This window comes from Simochromis diagramma, unplaced genomic scaffold (assembly GCF_900408965.1).
Source record: "Simochromis diagramma unplaced genomic scaffold, fSimDia1.1 OVJJ01000205.1, whole genome shotgun sequence".
NCBI classification, from domain to species: domain Eukaryota; kingdom Metazoa; phylum Chordata; class Actinopteri; order Cichliformes; family Cichlidae; genus Simochromis; species Simochromis diagramma.
In genome coordinates, this window is record NW_024386782.1 from 14,592,288 (window position 1) to 14,613,945 (window position 21,658).

General features: G+C 40.4%; 2 protein-coding genes across 5 annotated transcripts in view; both read right to left on the reverse strand.

The window, feature by feature from the left end:
- pde4ca (phosphodiesterase 4C, cAMP-specific a) overlaps positions 1 to 11,130 on the reverse strand; it is a 51,707-nt gene extending 40,577 nt beyond the window's left edge. For 2 of the 4 annotated variants that reach the window (XM_040022075.1, XM_040022072.1), the window contains exon 1: positions 406 to 8,281. In XM_040022075.1, coding sequence (XP_039878009.1) covers positions 406 to 668 — 263 coding nt within the window. In that variant the 5' untranslated portion in view covers positions 669 to 8,281. Of the gene's footprint in view, positions 1 to 405; positions 8,412 to 9,896 lie in introns of those variants that run through there. The other 2 variants (XM_040022073.1, XM_040022074.1) reach the window with 2 other exon arrangements.
- Positions 11,131 to 11,251: 121 nt separating this feature from the next.
- On the reverse strand, positions 11,252 to 15,329 carry ifi30 (IFI30 lysosomal thiol reductase). The gene is made up of 7 exons (XM_040022081.1): positions 15,107 to 15,329; positions 13,948 to 14,136; positions 13,710 to 13,784; positions 13,480 to 13,566; positions 12,941 to 13,093; positions 11,568 to 11,636; positions 11,252 to 11,493 (listed from the first exon to the last, which is right to left on the reverse strand). The coding sequence occupies exons 1-7, from the start codon at positions 15,224 to 15,226 to the stop codon at positions 11,428 to 11,430; spliced, it is 759 nt and encodes a 252-aa protein (XP_039878015.1). The 5' UTR covers positions 15,227 to 15,329; the 3' UTR covers positions 11,252 to 11,427.
- Between the last annotated feature and the right edge of the window lie 6,329 nt (positions 15,330 to 21,658).

The window sequence follows — 21,658 nt, forward strand, 5'->3', positions numbered from 1 at the left end:
AACCATTTTTGTGGTGTGAAACACTTGGACAAAATTACACTTGAACGCATCAACATCTCCAACCGAGTGGAGTAAAGATGGCCATAAGGCTGTTCTTCTTTACCAAATACCAATAGGAACAGCAAAGAGCACCAAACAACTCTTACAAAGCCCCCCACCCCCGTCCATATGCATCATCCATGTCTAAATGATGTGCTAAATGTGAACATTCGATAAGAATAGATGGCTTTTGAATGATAAGAATCCTAGTTGGTGGATTTGGAGCAGAACTTGCATAACATTAACACATCTTCAAAATCTGCAGAAAAATAACCTTTTTTTTTTTTTTACATTATTTTGAGTGAGAATAATGCAAAGTGCAACAGCTGTCATCTATATCATCTTGGCTGCAGTCATAAACTCTACCTGGGGGTGTGGGCCAGGGTGAAGCGGCGCCTCTGGAGGTTGATGCTGCGGTTCATCAGCAGCTTCCTGAAGAGCAGCGGGGAATTTCGAGGAGACCCGCGCGGCGAATCCTTGGGTGAAACCTTTGGAGATCCTCCCGTGGAACCCCCTACGGTCCTGGACATGAGCTGAATCACGGGAAGCCGGGACAGCTTTTGTTCCCGGGGGGTCTCATCGACTTCAGATTGTTCTTCCTCGGAGCTCTCGGAGCACAGGTCGTTCATGATGAATAGATAGATGGTCAGTGGTCAAGCGATCGCTCCCTCTTTGCTCGCTCTCCCTTTGAAAAATGTTGTCGTCAGGTTTGTTTAAAGACTTTTGTGTGACATGACATATGAAACGGGTGAGGATCTGGGCCTGCTCATCATTGCTCCGAAATTCTCTCAGAGATCTCAAGAATAAAAACCTGTTTTCGAAATCTAAAATGGACTAGACAAGACTGCCCAGAAAATCAAAAGCTACCTCTCTACCTTCAGTTGTGCTCTATCAGCTCCGTTGTCTCTTGTCTCTTCCTAAAGACCATGCTGACTGCCGTGCTAGCCGTTCAAACATTAGTGTTGATGATAAACTCTCCCTGCCTTCTTCCCTCCCCCAGGCTTTGTTTACATTACTGTTAGGCCTTCCCTCTTTCCAACTAAATATGGACGTCTGATTTACAGGGAGTGGAAGCATGACAGATTACCTCCTTCTGCTCCTCTATCCCTCTTTCCATCCCTCTACTTCCCCCCTCTTCTCTCCCTTGCAATCCTAAGGAACATATTGTTCATCAACTTCAAACTGTGCTTCATAATTACTTCCTTTCCAAATTCCGCCTGTGTATAAACATTAAGCCGTCGCCTGGCTTGGCCTTCGAGCTCACCTTACTTACTCTCACTCCCAAGTTTGCATACTCAGGCTCCCCCCCGCACTCCCTGAGGTGCTATCTGTTGTGAAGTTGCCTATTTCCTCAGAGACAGCTTCTTTGCCTTTCACATGCTCTGAGCGCACCAGGAAGAATCACATGAAGTGCCTCTGACTATAAAAAGCAGAGGTAGATAAAAGCTATAGAGAGCATGGGTGCTGTCACGATGGCACTCTCTATCTGTGACCAGAGGCAACAACATCTTCTCCCTCACCCAATCTCTCTGTTTATTGCCGGAGAGTGAGAAAAGGTCCTCCTGTGATTAAGGACTCATAACTAAACACCGGCGCTGTCTAGAGTAACTAAAATAACCTAGGGAGCTGGAACATCTGACACAGGACTGAACCTATGACCAACAGCTGTTTAGGGAAAGCAGGAAATAAGAATTGTTTGCTTGAGAGCTTTTGTGTGTGTGTGCGTGTGTGTGTGTGTGCATAAACTCATTAGCACTGCACTGCATTAAATTTGGTGCTGTTATTTCTGCTTATCCATCTTTATATCTAGAAATGAGACAAATAATCTTTTGCAGCTCATCTCAGAATGTGTTTTACTGTCATTTTGTCTCGGTTCACTCTCACTTCGCTCATTAACCCGACCTTCAGGCTCCCCTTTATTAACTCTGTACCTGTATGTTCAGCACACACCAGCCAAAGTTAGTTAACATTTAACATCCAAAGAAACATGTTTTTTTAAGCAGTCACTGGAACCAGGCAAGCAGCAGCAGACTAAAGCACAAACACGATTTGTCTGGCATCTTAAGGTTTCGTTTTTTTCAGAGCGACGATATCAGCGAGCACGGAAACAAAACTTTTCTGGCGTTTCTGCAAGTGGACGGAGCTACAGCACAGCCAGCCGGAGCCAAGAGGACTGTGAGGAATATGGAAATAATACTATATCACTTGGAGATGTGCAATCATGAGAGCAAAATGAATAGATGAATAAAGTCAAATTATGGGCCTGTTATCGTTGTCATCAACTCTCAGAGCCACAGAGGCTTAAGAGCTACCCAGTGCCCAATCAGATTCAGATTTAAGTATTCCTGAGGCACATCTGGAGTGGAGTTCCTCACACTGAGGCCATTCGTGTGTTTCGAGATATTCCCCTTTTTACAGAATCAGACATCGAGACAGCACCATCAGTTGGATGCTTCTGTCAGCATAAAGTTTGCTTACAACTTTTCAAGAGTGGCTCAGACTCGCAGCCTCTCATGTGACTGCTTCTATGATAACTGAGACTGAGTAGTGTCTGGAATGGGATGACTGTTAGTTTGGAAAAAGGCTTTCTGCTTGTTTCTCGATACGAGATTCACCCGAAAGTTTATCCCGCAATGAAGCATGCCAAAGACAGTAAGAACAAAAAAACCCCAGAAAAAACAGGGCTCATAGAAAACATTACGCTGACTCACTGTCTCCAAACATCCATCTGGAGATCCCATCTGCTGTGGACAGAGCATGCTTACAACCTTCTCTTTCAGAGGGATGTTGTAATTCCAGGTTTTCAGGCCTCAGCTGCCAGCAGGAAGCGTGCATCAGACACTTTCAGACATCGAGTATGACACACTTGGAGAAAAGGCTCACACCAGATCCACTTTGTTTGTAAATCATCTGCTTTATTCCGGGTAGGAAATGGTTTGTCTTTTGAGAACATTCTTCCTCAGATGTTTCATAAAAAGCCGCATCCCTCCCAAGCTGCTGAGGTCCGTTCTGGAGTCATTTAATGCAAATTTGATGTATTTGATGTAGGAAAGGAAAAGGGAAAGGTTATCCTAAGATTTGCAGCATTGTCAGCTATAAAGCATCCTAAGACTTCTCTATAAACACTTTCTCTGGCATCCCATCAAAACTGCACTACCAACTGGTAAACAGGAGAGCACATGGCTCTCTTCAAAGAAAGGGAACATAATGAAAGGCTTTCTAGTCCTTCGATATCCCTGCTGTCATGTTTGTAGCCGTGCTACTTTATACCTGCTGTCATATAAACATTTATGAAGTAAATAAAAGTGAAACATCACAGTACTTGCACCTATTTTTTATGTGCTGCGTTATAGCAGTAATCCGTTAGTATAAATCTAGATGTGATGTTTATAGTGCATCTGAAGGTTTTTTTTCTGCATTTTAGGGCCCCGTACGTGCATAAAGAGGCTGGCAGGATAGTGTTTTTCCAAAGTTTTAATTTACAAACCCAATGCTGAAAAAGGCGGGATGCTGCGTAAAATGTAAATAAAAGGAGAACGAAATGATTTGCAAATATCATAAACAGGTATTAACAGAACACAGAAAGCGCATCAAATGTTTGAATTTGATGGCAGCGACATGTTTAAAAACAGTTGGGACAGGGCGATGTTTACCACTGTGCACCATTTCCATCTTCTTTTAAACATCTGGGAACTGAGGAGACCAGCTGCTGGTCTTTTGTTGTCTCATTCTTGTCTGATATATGATTCTAGCTGCTCATCAGTCCTGGCTCTTCTTTGTTGAAGTTTTCACTTATTTATGCTGTAAATGTTTTCAGTTGGTGAAAGGTCTGGACTAAAGACAGGTTAGTTCAGCAAATACAAAGTCATGCAGATGTAATAAATGTACAGAGAACAGAACAGTTTTTCACTTTGTTTCAGTCCATTTTAAACGAGCGTTGGCTCAGAGAAGACAGCAGCGTTCGTGGATCGCGTCCAATTACGGCTTCTTCTCTTCATGATAGAGCTTTAACCTGCATTTGCGGATGGCACGGTGAACTGTGCTCACAGTTCCATGACAGAATCGTTCCTGTTTTTAATGCAGTGCTGCCCGAGGGCCAAAAGATCATAGCCATCCAATATTGATTTTCAGTCTTTTCCCCTGCACAAAGAGATTTCTAACAATTTTCTGAATCTTTTGAGGACACTATGTACTGCAGATGATGAGATATTCAAAGTCTTTGCCATTTTACGCTGACAATCATGATTCTGCAGCTGTTCCACAATTTGTAGACACAGTTTTTTGCAGCTTGGTGAACCTCTGCCTCTCTAGGATGCACTTTTTAAACCCAATCATGTCACTGACCTGCTGCCAGTTAACCTCATTAGTTGTAAAATTTTTCTCCACCCAATTGTTGCCCTCGTTCCCATGTTTTTAGATGTGCTGTTGGAATGAAATTCCAAAATGAGCTAATATTTCTGTTAAAAGCAGTACAGCTTCTCAATTTATATATTTGCCATATTGTTCAATTGTGAATAAAATATCTGTCAGTGAAAAAGTAGTTAAAGCTACTTAACCAGGAAGTATAAATCTTGACATTAAGATTCTCTTTTGAAAGAGTGTCTTTGGCAGGAGAGTGTGCAGCAACTGTGTGCAACTTCCCCAGGCTCTACCCGCTGGGTGGGGATTGCAGCGCAGTGGTAGGGTCTGCAGGAGAGTGAGTCAAGAAGTGGTGAGAAGTTCACAGTGAAGTTCTAGAGCACCTTTGATGGGACGTGTTATGGCCTAAGACTGACTATAGGCTGACCTGACCTCCTACATGAAAAGGTCATGTTTGATCAGTTGACAGTTACACAAACACATGAAACACAGTGTGTGTTGTTGCAGCAGAGCATGCTATAAAGTAAAAAAAAAACAACAACTTATGACCTTTTATAGTTGCATAATATGTGTCAAAAGACTTCAATTTACCAGAAAACAATGAGTATCTTTTCCAGCTTGCAAAGTCTCGTGCTGCAATCAATTGTATCCAAATGTGACTGTAATACTGAGAACTGTTACCGGAGATGACCCACAGAATGCATTTATGTAGTGCTCTTATTGACCACTGAAAGTGTTTCGCATGATAGGCCACTCATCGATCCACATGCAAACATCATAAAGTACTTTTTCTACTCAGTACATACATCGCTATTCCTCTCACACAAACACACGCACACATGTACACAGAGAAAGAGAGAGAGATTGATACACTGCATTAAGCGGAGGGTTTTTTGTGGTTCAGCATGAAAAGGACGAATTGACATGCCAACGGAAGAAGCCAGGGATTAATGAATGAATCATTTCACCTCCTGAGCCACATCCGACCCCAATAACCTGCTGTCCTCGTTGCCATTACAATAATACATTTTCCAATTTTGTTGGCTACTTTTCAACAACACTGAACATGTTTGTGTTCCCTTCTAGATTTCTAGTGAGCTATACTGTCTCACAAAAGTTGCATTTCCTGCGAAAATGCCGAGTAAATGCCATATAGTGGAAATCGTCTTCCGAAAACAGCTGAAGAAGCGGAACAATTTGCTGAAAAGAGGTGAAGAAGCTGAACTGTGTGATGAAGATGGCTTTATTTGAAAGGGTACACTAAAGAGTGTCAAGAAAGCAGAGGGAGCGAGAGCAGGGAAGACATGCGACAACCGCCACGGGTAGGATACGAACCTGCGCCTGCTCTCAAGAAACAGGAAATCGATAGGTTGAATGCCTATGGGATTCACCCAATGAGAACTTGGCAGCAACGTTCCCAGCTCTGTTCTCTTATATCTCCATCTCAACATTGCAGCTGTCTTCAAATATCAGGGACTCACTTAACTTTCAGTAGTCTGTGTACATCAGATCCTGATAATAGAGCCTCTGAAAAGTCCAGAGTAATCCCTCCTCTTTGGATCAATGATTATATTCATCAGGATAGAAGAGAGCACAAAAAAGCTGAAAAGAGATGGGAAAACAAAGATCTCCCTTTTCACTTTATTCACATGAAGAACTTATTAACCACGCTCAACTGAAAAAACGTCCGACTTCACTGGCTCCGTTGAGTGTCAATTTTTTTTATTATTATTTTATCATTTATTTATTTTTTGATAGTAAGATCTATGGTATCAGGTCACAGTTCACGATTGGATCCTATCACCTTGTCCAAGTGTAGTCATCTACTTATGCCTATCTACTGAAGCCTATGGCAGCTGGGATAGGCTCCAGCCCCCCACGACCCTGAAATGAATAACCTGAAAGAAAAAGGAATGGATGGAATGATCTCCTTGATATAGTTTCTAATATGTGCACTTCTTTCTGCCCAGTTGACACTATTTCTCCCAAATTTCTTCAAGAGACTCTACCTGTCATTTCCCCTGGGTTTCTCTCGATTATCAGTCAGTCACTCTTACTTTTAAACAGCTGGTATCATCCATCTCCTTTAAAGACCCTCCATGTATCCCACTGTTTTTAAACAGATTCCAAAATTAATTTCTAAAATTCTAAAATACACTAAAACCAGCCTGAATCATTGATACAAGGCTGGATGGATCCATGCCTTCAAGCTGTTTACACCAAATTCTGACCATATCCTCAGAATGTCTCGGCACGTCTGCTATCCAATTTTGGAAAGCCCAAGAAAATCTTGTTCTTATATAACAAGAACACCACTGTGCTCTTATGCTGCTGTGGCACATCTACTTCATTAATGGTAAATGGACTGGTTCTTATATAGTGCTTTTCTAATCTACCCGAGCACTCAAAGCACTTTATACATGCCTCATACCCATTCACACCCATTCACGCAAGCTCTTTTTTCTCTGCTCAAGTGCTTTCTATCTAACATTCACACACATTCATTCTCTGATGGATGAATCGTAGAGCAACTTGGGGTTCGTATCTTGCCTAAGGATGCCTAGGCATGGAGACTGGAGCAGTCAGGCATTGAACCACCACCACCTACAGCCAACCAAATAATAAACTTTCAAGGTAGTTTCTCATTTTCAGACTCTTCTCTATAAACCTTAGAGGTGACTGTGTGGCTAAAATCCCAGCAGATCAGCAGTTTGTGAAATCCTCAGACTAGCCCGTCTGGCACCAAACTCTAAGCGACGTTCAAAGTTGGTTAAATCACATTTCTTCCCCATTCTGAAGCTCATTTTGAATTTTAGCAGGTCGTCTCAATCATTTCTAAATGGCCAAACGCACAGAGTTGCAGCCGTGTCACTGGTTGATTGGATATTTCATGAAGTTGTATAGGTGTACTTAATAAAGTGGCCAGTGAGCGTATAAAGAGCAATGCAAAAGAACAAAACACCACATCACTCTCGGTTTATCCAGTGTTTGCAGAGGTGCTACTCAACAATGAATTACATGACAAAGAAGAAGCCTGTGAGGTTCACTGTAACTAATAACAATATCAAACAGGTGTCTCCAGATTCCATCAGCAGGTGGAAAAAGAGACGTAATGATGGTACACGTACACAGACGTTCACAGACGCCAACACACGCAGACACGTACACACCCACACACGAAGTTTAGAGAGGCCGAAATTGCTACAGATGTATTGCTGAAGCAGCTTGAATGTTGTTGTGGAAACAATAATAAGAGCCTTGTTTGTCTGATCTTTTATGGCGATAATTGTTCAGCAGTGTGACAGAGGGAGACCGCAACGCCTTAAGCGGGACACTTTGTTCAATCATATGCTCGAGAAGCAACTCAGCTTTTTTCAACCTAAATAAACAATTAGCCCCCGCCCCGCCTAAAAACGGATGATCATTAAGTCCTTAATCTGTGTTGATTTACAAGACCACAGCTTGCTTCACAGGGGCTGGTTTCACACTGAACACATATAATTTTAATCATTAAGCTTGAGAAGGGGCCCAACTGTTGGGAAACTAGGAAAAAATTAACTCCTTTCCACACAGAGCGCTGGTTTTGGGAACACTTAAACTCCAGAGCTTTTCTTTCTAGAGGAAATCAGAGGATATTTAAAGAATGAATTTAACATGTGTGAGATACCTGAAGTATCATGTGTTCCCAAACATGCTTTTGAAGCAGGATGTGTGATGTTTTGGTATGCACATTTAAATTCATTAGCAAAATGCCACTAAACATGTTCAACATCAGTGACTTACAGGCCTCTGGACATGCAGCTGGTCAGAGTCCCGTAACTTCTCGAGTGTTTGATCCTGTAGGTCGCAGGGCCCGATGGGGCGACGGGCGGAGGGCCATCCTGAGCAGAAAGTCTGCAGGAAAGCTTGGGCAGCTGCAGGTTTCCCGAGAAGAGCCTCTTCACAGCCCATCTGATATCACAGTCCTGGAGAGGCTCTACAGAGGAGGTTTGGTCTAAGGAATCCCACTGTCTCTGTAAGGCAGATAAAAGGCAGGCGATTTGTTTTTTTTACTGAGATGATATATGCATACATGTCTAACTGTAAGCTAGAAAAAGAAGAGTGTGATGGTATAAAGACGGGATAAATCTGCATTCATAAAGACTAGATTGGAGACAAAAAGGGGGGCCAGCTTTTTAACTTGTTCACTTTTTTGCACTGAACTCAAAGGTTTGGAGTGAACTGCAGACAAGAAAGGAGATTTTTATGAAATGGAAACTGCTTGGTTAACTCGATTTTCTTTCATATGCTTTGCATGTCACCTTTCTTACTGAAATGAAAGGGATGTGCATGTGCATGTGCTGTGGCGCTAACAAGATTGATTGCTATGCATCACAACAATCAGCAGCTCTGTGCTTTTCAACAGCAAACCCTGGCTCAAAGCTACTTGGCACTCATTCATCCTATAATTTGGCTTACGTGCAGCTTTCTGGGCTATTACTTTGAAAAATGAAAATGATGTTCAGAGAAAATTTGCCTTGTTGTTAATAGTTTATGGCCTGCAATAATTACAAGAACTACACAAACTGGTGACAGAGCAACAATACAGAAGCAGCATTTTAGCAGGGATATCACAGAAACCATATATAAAGGAAAGCTGCATGTTTGCCAGCAGGGAGAAGTTTTTATATTTCCCGAGCTTCTTGAAAAGTCTCTGTGAAGTAAAAAAAAAAAAGACCATCTGTTGAGATCTAAAGGTGAGCCATGCACAGGGCTGTTTTTATGACGCTACTAAAAATGTGACAAGCCTCACAAAAGCCAACTCGGGCATTATTTTTGGAAGGTTTATCTGATTTCAGGTCCTGAGACCAAACACACTATCACCTTGGACACAATAGACGGTTCTTACAGGGAGACAGTGTTTGGGATTTCGCTCTCAGGGCTTCTCTGTTTCAGCGTCAGCGTTGAGGGGAAACAGATAAGAGTCCTTGTTTGCCGCTGTATCCCGTGACCCTATCTCTCCTTCTGCTTGGAAGTTTCACCTTTCCATAAACAAATGTCAACAGACTCTGGAGTTTTATTGTTGACCGTTTCTATCCAAGATCACCACGAGAGGGGCCGATGTGTCAACTTCACGGATTATGAGTTGGATCGATCAAGAGAAAGCTATGCTGCAACACATTAACTTTGTCTTTGCCACCAAATGATTTCCTTCCTTAATGACACAATTTTACACTTTAATGCTGTTGCTTATTTTCACACACAAGCTCCCATTAAAGTTTCCACAACTATTTGGCAACAGGAACAAGAAAGGAAAACAAAACACGTAGCAGTGCAATTACAGAATCCACATTAATCACACATCATAGCTTTCCATTTAGTTTTTGCGAATGTGTAACCAGTTCACTTTCTTTTGAGTTCATAAAAGAAAGCAAATGAAATAAAGAAAGAAAGAAATAACCAAGCCAAGCGTAATAAAGGTTGCCGAATTTCTTAAAACGTGAAATTATTACTCTTACCTCTGTGAAGTTGAAAATTTTTGAGTTATTTCTCTTCATACTTTCAGCTACTGGGAACCAGACAAAGGAGAAGGAAATGCCAACGAGGAGGATACAGGAACTACAGTTAAGATGAGATATGAAGCTGTGCGTGGCACCAACATTTAGCTGGGATGTCACTCAGTACAGACCAAACTGTCTCCCCGCCTCTTCAAAGCTTTCAGCTGTCATCACATCGGTGATAAACAGCAAACTTTCTTAGTAGTAGTAGTAAACCGATTTGACCCAAAAGCGATGTTTTGGAAAATGACGACAATTAGTCGCCAAAACAGAAAGTATGTGGAGGCTGCAGATGCTGGTACAGAGATTGAGGTGGTGGAACAACCTGCGTGGCATGCCATTAGTCATGCGAGTCTGTCTGCAGAATCTGTGGACCTTGCAGATCCAGACCTGCCGGTCAGTCAGCAAAACTCTGGGTTTGATCAAGCTGTTGCCTAAAATCTTCTCATTTAAGCTTTTTTTCTTACTCCATGAACACGGTTTAAATTTGTAGTTGTAGGTGAGTCTGTGTTAAAGATTCAGGAGATTTTGTGAACTTTAATGAACCTGTGCCTCCTGATGCTAAGCCCACATTAACTCAGGTTTAAAAAACAAACAGAACGTGAAGTATAAGATAAGATAAGATAAGATAACCTTTATTAGTCCCACGCGTGGGAAATTTGTTTTGTCAAAGCAGGAAGTGGACGGTGCAAAAGTTATGAAGCAAAAATTAGAATACAAGAATAAGGTCAACTGTGACACATGTTTTCAAGGCCATTAGGCATGAGCTTTAGATTACCTATTATCCTATTATTTACATTAAACACTTACTCTGACGCTGTGGGAGACTCCAAAGACAAAGAATCTAGTAAATAAACTCAAAATATCAGTTTTAATACAGCACTGTGACAACACTGTCTGTGTCTGTGTGTGTCTGTGTGTAAGCTTACTATATTTGTGGGGACCAACGGCCCTTTTGGGAACCAAAATCCTGGTTCTCACAAGTTTGAAGGGAATTTGGAGACTGAGAATGTGGTTTTAGTCACAGTGTAACAATTGGTTATGGTTAGGTTTAGGGCAAGGGTTAGGCATTCATTTTCGATGGTTAGGGTTAGGGGCTAGGTAAAGCATTGTACCCTACTGTGTGTGTTTATTACCTCTAACAAATGACGATTTGTGTTTTTTGGATGATTTGTGAATTTGTGTACCTCAATCTAAACTGTTTTTTAAAAAGTTAAGCAAAAAACACTTTAAATAGGGCAAATACCAAAGTACTACAAAAACCATTTATGATTTTTTGGTTTCCATAGATATTAATTCAATGACAACACAGTCTCTTAAGAAGGTAACGTGTGTTTTTATATTTTGGAATTACAAAGGTGAAGTGATCAAATTCTTAGAAACAAAGTGCAAAAACACAAAAAGAAAAATAAAATCTTTGATGACATTCTTCAGTGTTTCTTGTTTAGAGGCCACACCTGGCTAGTAAACAGGCATGTGCAGAATTGCTCCTTCACACTTTCTGGCAGTAAGTTTTGTAGTGCATCTGGCTCCCCCCGCAGGCCGCAGGCTTAGTGCCCTGAAAAAACAAAACAAAAACTTAAGTTCAAGTAAATTACAAGGCAGATATCTAGTAGACATTGATGACTGTACCTTGTACATGCTGCAGACGAGAGAGAGGAGAGAATTCATGGCTTTGTCCTGCAGGTCGTCTGTATGCTCCTACAAATCAATTAAAATTAATATTCCCAACATTTAAAAATAAGTAACTTCTCATACCTCAGTTACACAGTTTGAATGGTTTATTAAGGCAACAGACACTTAGCAGTACACTTTAGGTCTTAAACCTGGTGATACTGGAATGTAAAACAGCAATAAGAGGCCGTCAGAGACAGATCATCTGATTGACCTCGTTAGATTGCTAGGTGCATGACTTGCAGGTGATTGCAGGTCACAGCAATGTCATATAACTGTAAGGAAGACCGGTGTGAATGACTAAGGTGGTAAGTGCAAAGGCTGAGAGAGACCATTTCCAAAAAGGGACAGGCAAATGCAACAGATAGAGCTGAGCAGCCTGATAACCTTATATTGTGGATGATCTGAATTTAGCATTTGACTTGCTTTTCATAGGAATCCCCCAAAAATATGATTGCCGTCAATCTTGGGTCATGTGATCTTAGCAAAATTGTAATCAGGTGAGGCACACTTACTATGCACCTACTGTCATATGGATTTTGGAAATCTAAATACGAAAAGAAGACCTTAAGTTGGTCCAGGAAGTACAGTACTTAGTAAAACTCCTAACAGCAAAAAGAGTGTTTAACATTCCAATACTAACGCCTCTAATAAAGAAGAGGGGTTTACGTGGGCGTGCCTGCAATCCACATGTGACTTGCTTTAGACAAAACTTCCATTTTTATGTTAGGGTACTGCATGATGTCACGTGAAAAAGAGGCAGCTTTACATGTATCAGTCCCAGCTTTCTTTCACTAACAGATTTGGGCTTTGAGGCAGATCAAGTGTCAAACTCATCACTGAAAAAGTAACAGCGCTTCTTTTGAAGGACAGATTCAACATCAGATCTGGATCATTTCAAATCACTTTCTCCATTCCAGTCTGATGTCTTACAGTTTCTCACCTCTTCATTATGTTTTTATAGAGTAAAGGAAAAACGTCCACTTCCATGCTGTATGTCATTCAATTCTGTCTTCTCTCTCCTATAGTTTGTATTGTGTCCTGTCTCCCTTTTCCTTTCTGCTCACGCCCCAGTTGGTTGCGGCAGATAGCTAACAGTCAGAGAGGAGGAGGGTTTTTTTTCCCTGTTAAAAGGTAGTTTTTCCTTTACACTGTCACCAAGTGCTGCTCATTGCAGGTTGTCTGATTGTTGGGGTTCGCTTACGTCGTAGGGTCTTTACCCTATGAGATAAAGTGCCTTTACGTGACTGTTGTTGTGATTTGGCACTATATAAGTAAAACTGAACACCATGGTATTTGCAGGATAGGCTGTTACTGCAGTAAAGTCTTACCCCATTAATGGTGATCCAGGGCACGTACTGGTGCGGAGGTTTCAGGGCAGCCGTCTCCAAGGCATTTTGATGCATCAGCTGGTTTCCTTGAGGACCATTGACACAGCTCATGACTTTGTCCCAGCTCAAAGTGGGGTCATAGGCTCCAGTACACTACAACCAAACATGGTGGGACATGAAACGGATATTTATTAGTGACCAAAAAAAAAAAAAAAAGTCATGGACTGAAGTGGTCTAGACCAGCGGTCTCCAACCTTTTTTGCGCCATGGACCGGTTTATGCCCAACAATATTTTCACGGACCGGCCTTTAATGTGTCGCGGATAAATACAACAAAATAAAACTAGTACCGGTACCGAAAAAAAGAAGATTTATTCACCGATAAAAGCCATACATGTCACATCTGAGCCTCAACTCTCGCGGCCCAGTACCAAACGACTCACGGACCGGTACCAGTCCGAGGCCCGGGGGTTGGGGACCGCTGGTCTAGACCAGTCAATTGCCTGCATAAATCAAACAAACACGCACACACACACTTACAGCTTTGGCTGAATTGATGACATCAGAGGAGGACTCCATACAGAAGATGATTGGAAAAGCCATATTGGACATGTTCATCAAACAAGTCTAGAGAAAAAACAGAAAAAACAAATATTTCATTCTTTTAAAAAAAGCATTTTGAAGCAACACAGCAAGATGCTTTTGACACCAGACATGACACATTATTCAGCAGTTTGAGTTGTTGGTGTGTGTCTGGGGTGCAACGTTACCTCAATCATGTTGCCCAGACACTCCTGTTCTCCATGCTGGCAAGTAAAGACGTACTTTTCATCCTGTTTGACCTCCTGGAATGGAATACAGTTACCAGTGATGTACTTGGGTAAATTTTTTTAAATTTTTGACAGATATAGTGATGAGAACTCTTGGGTTGCCTTTAACCGTAAATGTCTTTGCACAGGTAGATTTACAATCGCAGTCTGCAACCAAGCTGCTCGGCCGACTGCTTACCTGGGCATTGCCGAAAGGCACCAGGTTAACAACCATGATGTCATTCAGGAGGACCGCTGTGGGGAAGAGCATCATAACGAGAAACTGTCTGCACCCAGGACACAGACTCTCGTAGTAAAGCCCCACCTCAACGGGATCGTCTGTCTGTTGGGACTTTGTGTAGTTGGAATGAAGGCACGACTTCAAAACCTACAGCAAAGAGCAAAACAGGGAGGTCAGCTTCTTCAAAACGCCACCACGTTCAAGACTCCAGAGGAAGCTCAGCATCAGTGAGAGTTATACTATGACTTTTCATCAATAGCATGTGGTTGTAATTACTTGTGATCAAGCCAATTTCAGCTGAAAATGCTACAGAAAGGTTGAAAATGTGCATTAGCTGGTCCTTTTTTGACTTAAAAACAGCATACACAGATTACCTATCAAGTTGTTGCAGCGATCGTTTTTAAAAGTTTGAATTATATTTATATTGTTTATTGCATTATAATTGTGATTGTAATATTGTTAATAAATCTATCACCATTTACATGACTATATCTTTTATTCACTGTATGCCAACTACGGTAAGACCAACTAAACTGGCTGCTTAGTGGTGCATGTAAAGACCGCACAGCTGGCAAAGAACTGGTATTTGAAAGTTTTACTTCCTAGTTCCTTAAAACCTAAAAATAAGTTTCTTTCGAAGTCCAGTTAAGAGACAAAGACAAAAACGGTTACAGAGTTTCAGTGAGTACTTGTTAGCTAACACCGAACATTAGCTATAAATAATTACTTAATAACACACGTGACGTCATTAAAAGATGAAGACAAAGGCAACGCTTAAGGATGACTCTGATTTTTGTAAGAGACTGGCTCCGCTAACTTCATGTGCATGATAATTTTTCACCTCTCCACATTCAGACTATAATTTTGAAGTCTTTATCAGAGGAAACCATTATTTGCGGTCAGGTCAGTTTACTCACCTGAAAACTGACCGCGTATCACATTACAGCGACGCACTCATTGGTGCTGCTACGCTTTCTCTCAGTGGGTTTTTTTTCCCTCATAAATATAGAAACTTTTATTTAGCTATTGCCTTACCTATGAAAGTGGCTAACGTCGTCGACACTTACTATCCATTCAAAATTAGCTCTTGTTAAAAAGTTATGTATAAAGTTCTTACCCCGCACTCAACAGCCGAGTCAACAGATGAACACCAGTTTAATGGCGACTGGGAGCATGAGGAGTACGCGGAGGAACCGACGTACCCAAAAGCCAAAAACAGCAGCAGTAGTGCCTTCATCCTTACCTACAACCAAGTCACTGTTTATAACTGTCGCTAGCACCACAACACTGACCCACAAACAACTGTGCGGGTCCACTCTTTAATACTCGACCGCGCTTCCTCGTGCAGGTTAGCTGTTTTTTGATTGGCTGTGGTCTTAAGCGTCACTTGTAACTAGGAGACATCCATCCAAAGAGAGCGAAGTCTCTGCGGCTGTTCTGAGGAAATAGAACTGTCATATGATTGGCATGTTAGTATGTAGTAAGTTTACACATCCTGAAGTTCGTGAAGTTCGCAATGATTTAACTACGTGGACATTTCAAGTCTATCAATAAAAAAATAACGTGGTGTACAGGCACAATAGCTCACAAGTTTTTAAAAAGAAATACATATATATCTGAGTTATTTATTTTATTCACAAAGGGTTTCAAGGTGTAATTTAAGAACATCCCGTAACTTGTGTGACATAAATTGTATCTCTACAATTAAAACCTAATACTGGAAAATGTTTATTTTACAATAAGGATTCAAAAGGGCATTTTAAGACGATGCAACATCTCAATTTTAAATCTTATCATGTTCTGTAAAGGTTAAGAAGTTCCCTCTTAAGATATGTTAGGGGTTTTTTTTTCCAACAGATGAATGGGGAAGTTTTCTGTCTATTGTTGTCATTCTTGTTTTGCCTCATTATAAAACAGAGGCGGTCCAAAGGTCTTGCTCAAGAAGAGTTGACATGCAGAAAATCATCACAAACCTTGGGCACTATATAAGGATTACCTGGTGATTCTCACATGATCTGTAACAGCTTTTGTCTGTTTTTGAAAACAGGGAAGTGAGCCATGACTGTGTGATTCACTCAACTTCCTGACTTGCGGCCCTTTATTTTGTATTGGGTGTAGCTGGCAAAACCAAAGCCCCTCACTTCATTGAAAATCAAACCTTTTTTTGTGGAGGGGAATTCCAAATTTTCTTTCCCATATTTACTGTGAAATATGGTTTGTGGTACGAGGCTCGGCCTGAAGACCCAGGGCCAAATACCCAGGCAGGGGATGCAGAGCACACATTAGAGTAGCAAAAAATTAAATATTCTGTGTGTGAATCAAAAGTCCCCCCACACACACAAGGCATACAGAAACTGAGGCAAAACAGAAGTCTATTTAAGGCTGCGGTCTTACACCAAAATTAAGGGGAAAGCATATGGAGGTCAGAGTTCTTCAATAGACAGTGAGTAGCTGGCATTAAAAGCTGGCAGGAAATAGAACAGTGGATGTAAAACTGATGAATTAACATAAATAAAATACAAACATATGAAAAAGGAAGTAGCAGAATCCCTGCAGGTTGTGCCAAAATTACAGAACTCATAGTTTCTCGCTTCTATATGGTGGCATCTTTCAAATTACCCAAATTTAAATGACCACATTTCTACAGTAGAGTACAAAGGTCATCAATATTTTGCCAGGTAAATGGAAGTTAAGAAAAGCAAATTATTATTTAAAAAAAATAATAATAATGTGCAAACATCCATGGAAATACAGCTTGAAAGTCCACTTTTGGTACGACCACTTTATCCTTCAACATGGTCTGAAATCTCTTAGGCAGCTTTCCATTTATTTCTTTAAGTAGTCTTCAGGAATAGTTGTCCAGGTCTCTTGAAGGACATTTAGAGCTCTTTTGTTTCTGCCTTTTGTTCCGTTCTCTGTCAAGATGATCCCACACTGCTTCCTTAAGGTTGAAATTCAACATTTGGATGCCTCTATCAGACCTGTTTCCACTGATTCTCCGTCCAGTTCTTATGTATTTGGCATGCCTCAGTCTTTTCTCTCTATTTCCTTTCCGTAAGAATGGGATGACGAGGCTGATGTGAACAGTTTGTGACAAGCTAGTAATGTCAAATAACACTAAGATACAATTTAAAATTTGTTCTTTGCTAAGTTTTTTGGATTTGACTCTTAAATTAAGACAACCTACCACTTTTATAAACCAGCAAAGATTCTCTTCTCTTTCTATGTAGGAAGTAGGTACCAATAGGCACTGAACTACTGGTTCTGACTTTTTTCTAGGTAATGCTAAGTGGAGTGTCATAACATGCAGCTAATATGGGAGCTAAATGTACTGCTTTGGATGATCAGAAGCAAAACATATTTGGGCTAGAAAAGATTACTATCAGTTTAACTATAGGTTTAAAGTTTTTTCAAAGCTACTACTGTCAGACAGCTCTGTTAGTCAAACCATGCAAACAAACATGGAGGATCCTGCCAAGCACCTGCAAGCCCAGCAAATCCATTAGCACATCCATCATCACATGAACAATTAGCCAGAGGAAAATGTGAAACTTCACTTTGTTGCCGTCACTGAATTACAGCTATTGACAGACTAAATAACTGACTTATAACAACAAAACTCATTCTAAAAATCAGGTCCACCATATTTGATCCAACACAGATCAAACACAGCATTGTGACACACATCGATTTTCACCAATTGGAACTCTGCATCCTCCAAAAAAATGATAAACACTTGTGTTTTAATAATAGTTGATAATTAACTTTTTTTGGCATTTCCTTACCTGGATGATTGAGCAAACCTCTCATGTTGCCTCCCGCCTCATCACCTATGTGCCAGTTCATGACATTTGTTTAGATGTCATGAACAGCATATTCTGTATTTCTACAAATATGCAGTGCCATCACGTTTTATGCCAAGCTGAATCAGGACACAGACATGTAAAAATGTACCAGGATAACACAGGAAGGGAAAAAAAGAAGAGGACAACACATGGCATTTTAGATATCTTTTATTGTCTTTTTAAAATCATTGCATTAACCTAAAGAAATAACCGTACAGATCAAAGAGTACCTGTCTGAGGACATACCACTCTGAAGCAAGCCGTACATGAGAGAGAAAGAAAGAAATGCCGCATCTGAGTTAAGACAGATAAACGGAGGGAGGATAACACAAGAGAAGAAGAATAACCATCTTTTCATGCATCTGGGTCGGGCACATTGCAACCAGTAGGCCCCTACTGGCTGAAACAACAGTGCTCCCTCTGCCTTCAATTGCACTTTGGTGTAGAGTAGCTTTATCTGACGGTCCATCTCTTCACTGTTTTTGAGTGAGAGAGACGGAACATCTTTACTAACTATAATTTTTAGCTGTATGTCTGCTGAAGCCGGTGATTCAAGAGGCAACTCGGTGGGCAACGCTGCAATGCAATGTGTGCTCTGATTAGGGTAAAGATGTGTTGATGCCTCTTAAATTGTTGCTGCTGTGTAACACTGCCCAGCCTGTTGCAACATGGACCACCGTCAATGTTGCCTCCAACATGAAGAGTGTGAGGCAATATAAACTACTGTACACCAGTGAACGATACTACAACATTCACATCAGGTTAATCAAACAAATGCCAACTTTCCACACGGAGGAGTGACAATGTGAGAAGATTTAAAAAACATAAAGGGAAATGAAAGTGCTGCTCTTAGCATATATAGATAAAAAGAGAATGATAAGATTTTGGGCTAGAAAAGATTACTATCAAGATTTTTTTAAGTGAAATAACACACAGGCGGAACAAGCTGCGACTATATTGGCTGAATTTTGGTCTTAAAAACTACTTAACTAACCAAAAGAGCAATCGTTTCAGCTTTTTATTCGACTATCATTTGCTGCGTAGTGCAAAAAACAACAATAGGATGCCTTTAGATAGTCATTCCTGAATTCTAATCTTTGCTTATGTACTAAGCTGTACTCAAGTATTTTTACCAAGTGGCGCTTTTGTTTTTCCTCTTTTTTTGTTTTTTTTACTAATACACAATATGAAATTCTTTGAATCCTTTACCGCAGATACATCAGTCAGATTCATATTCGAATTCACCAAACTGTGCACGACAGAAACAGCAAAAGATGCAACAGGGTCTCAAGTTAGGATTCAGCACATACAAGGCTCAGTGTAAGGTGAAGAAATCAGCAGGTAAAGAAAGACTGACACACAAATAGTTCAACTACATTGCTGAGTAACTATTTTGCAATAGAGGGAGCACTGTTCACAGGAAATTTAAAAAAAAAAAAAAAAAAGAGGAACAAAGTGAAATGTGGGGGGACGAGAACAAGCAGTCATAACATTTTCAAGTTTAAAATGACAGAAGAAATAAAGAAATACAAATCAATCTATCACAGCCGCTTTGAGGGACAGACTGATTCTCAAACGCATATTTACTATTTGGTTAATTACATATTGTAAACATTTGTATTTGTGTTTTCTGTATAGAGAAAAAAAATTCAAGCTAGCTTATTTTTTCTTTATAGGCTCTGTAAGGTTATCATTAAAGATATAAACAAACAAAACAAAGAACACTTGGACAGACAAATCTATCAGCTTTTTTAAAAAGCCAAAATAGAAAGAATTATATTCAGGCACCATAAAAGATCACTTTAATGCCATCATTGTTCCAAGTAGAGGAGCAATCGTGAACCATTGAGTCGTGTACCTTCCTCAGCGTCAGGTTTAATTTTCTTTTCTTCTTCTTTTTTTTCCTCTTTCCTGGCTGTAAGCACATAACCACCCCCCACCCCCAAAAAACCTTCAGCAGCCACTGAGATCTGGCGCAGTAAGACCGAGTGGTACGATGGATCACTTTGTTACAACATCAGTGTCCAATCTGTGCCAGATCTCTGCAGCAGCATCGAGTGTATCTTTTGTGGTGCAACTTTTTAACACTGCCTCTACTCACAAAAACAACAAACAAACAAACAAAAATCAAAAACAAACAAAAACTGTCTTCCAAAAGACAAAACAAGAAAACAAACAAACAAACAACTAACAACTAATATTTAATAAAATGCAAAGCAGCCAGGACTGCATTTAACATATAGACTCAGCTCTGTAAATATTAACACATGTACATGAGCTTGCTTCATCCTCCGAACACACCTGATAATCATGCGTAAAAATCATGAATGTCGATCGACTGTAACCACAAAGTTTTAACTGGTGATCCTGATGAAGCTCGCTGCAGCGGGTAAGTAAATATGTCTGCATTTCAACAACTGCTCGATTTCAAAGCAGCCACGGAGCTAAAAGTGTTCACATCAAAGCCTCGTTCTGATTCGTTTCAAGCGCCAACCAAATCAGAATTAAATCATCCAAAAATATAGATATCTAAGTATATATTTGAAAATATTTATTCTCTAGTATCTCTCATTCCTCAAACCTTAATAGACAACAAATATGTGTTTCTTTGTAGTCAGTGAAAGATGTGCTTTGTGTATGAGGCCGTTTCAAGGTTTATCATTTACAGTGTACCAAAGAATGATGAAAAAATATTTAATTCCTTGAATGATTATGTCTCATATAGAAAAATGTTTTTTTTTGTTGCTTTTTTTCTTTTCAAGAAGCTCCAAGATGCATATCTAATAGAGAAGCGGGATGAAAGCTTTGAGTTTGAGAGTTTCAACTCCATGTCAAAGCGCAATAAAGTCTTCATCTCCTGCTCTTCTCACGCCCGTCTCACTGTGCGACCACATTTCACTGCAGCTAGCATTGCTTCTAGCCAATAATCGTGTAAATAACATGGCGTACCAAAGTGTTTAAGCACACTGCAAAAATGTACATCATAACAAGTGATGCTGGAAGCTGTTCAGTTCTACATTTCTAGTTTTCTTTCAGACACTAAAAAGTTGAGCAAAACGAAGCAGAACCACCTTTTTCATTAACTTGTGTCACACCAACCAGTTCTGGGTTAAAGTTTGACTCCACTAGAAGGACTTTCCCTAGAAATGCTTTACACAAAATCACCTTGAAAATCCCCGACACTGCTTTCACTGACTCCTTGTGGCATCAAGCCATGCATGTAGTTTCACTTCTATGTCCTCACCCGAATGGAAACAATGTTCCATTGTATTCGTTAGGAAACGCTACAGTTGGCCACCTTTTCCATATCTCGTCCACAATGTAATGTTTTCTTGACCCATGCTTTGGAGGAAAATGGTTTAAGGAGGTTTGAAAATACCTCATTTGTAGTGCTCAGAGAACATTAAATAGGATCACTTTTCTAAAAAAGAAAGCTGTGGGTACTCTGGATAATGTATAGAGTCATTGCAAACTGCAATACACTGAGTTTGTGCTGATGTTAATGCCAGTGGAGGTTTGGAGCACCACAGTAACTGAGTCAGCAGGGTCTCGGTGACTTATGCACTCCATGTGACTCTGTAACTTTGTGTGATCTGACACTTGAACTTTGGAATAAAAACACTTACAGCTAAAATCATGGACGGAAGAAATTTCACAAAGGTTGTTTGTGTTGTAACAGTGATATCCTCTTTTGGCACCATGGCCATATTCAGTGAGCTCTTTAGAACAACCCATTCTTTCACAAATGTTTGCAAAGGCACACTGATTGGTTGGTTGATTTTATACACCTGTGTCAATGAGACTGAAAACACCTGTGGTGTTGT

Coding starts and splice junctions, on each gene's coding strand:
- ifi30 (XM_040022081.1), bottom strand. CDS start 15,226: ATGAAGGCACTACTGCTGCTGTTTTTGGCTTTTGGGTACGTCGGTTCC. Junction 13,567..13,709: donor GTCTGGGCAACATGATTGAG/GTAACGTTGCAC, acceptor TTTTTTCTCTAG/ACTTGTTTGATGAACATGTC. Junction 11,637..12,940: donor CCTGGATCACCATTAATGGG/GTAAGACTTTAC, acceptor ATTGATTTGTAG/GAGCATACAGACGACCTGCA.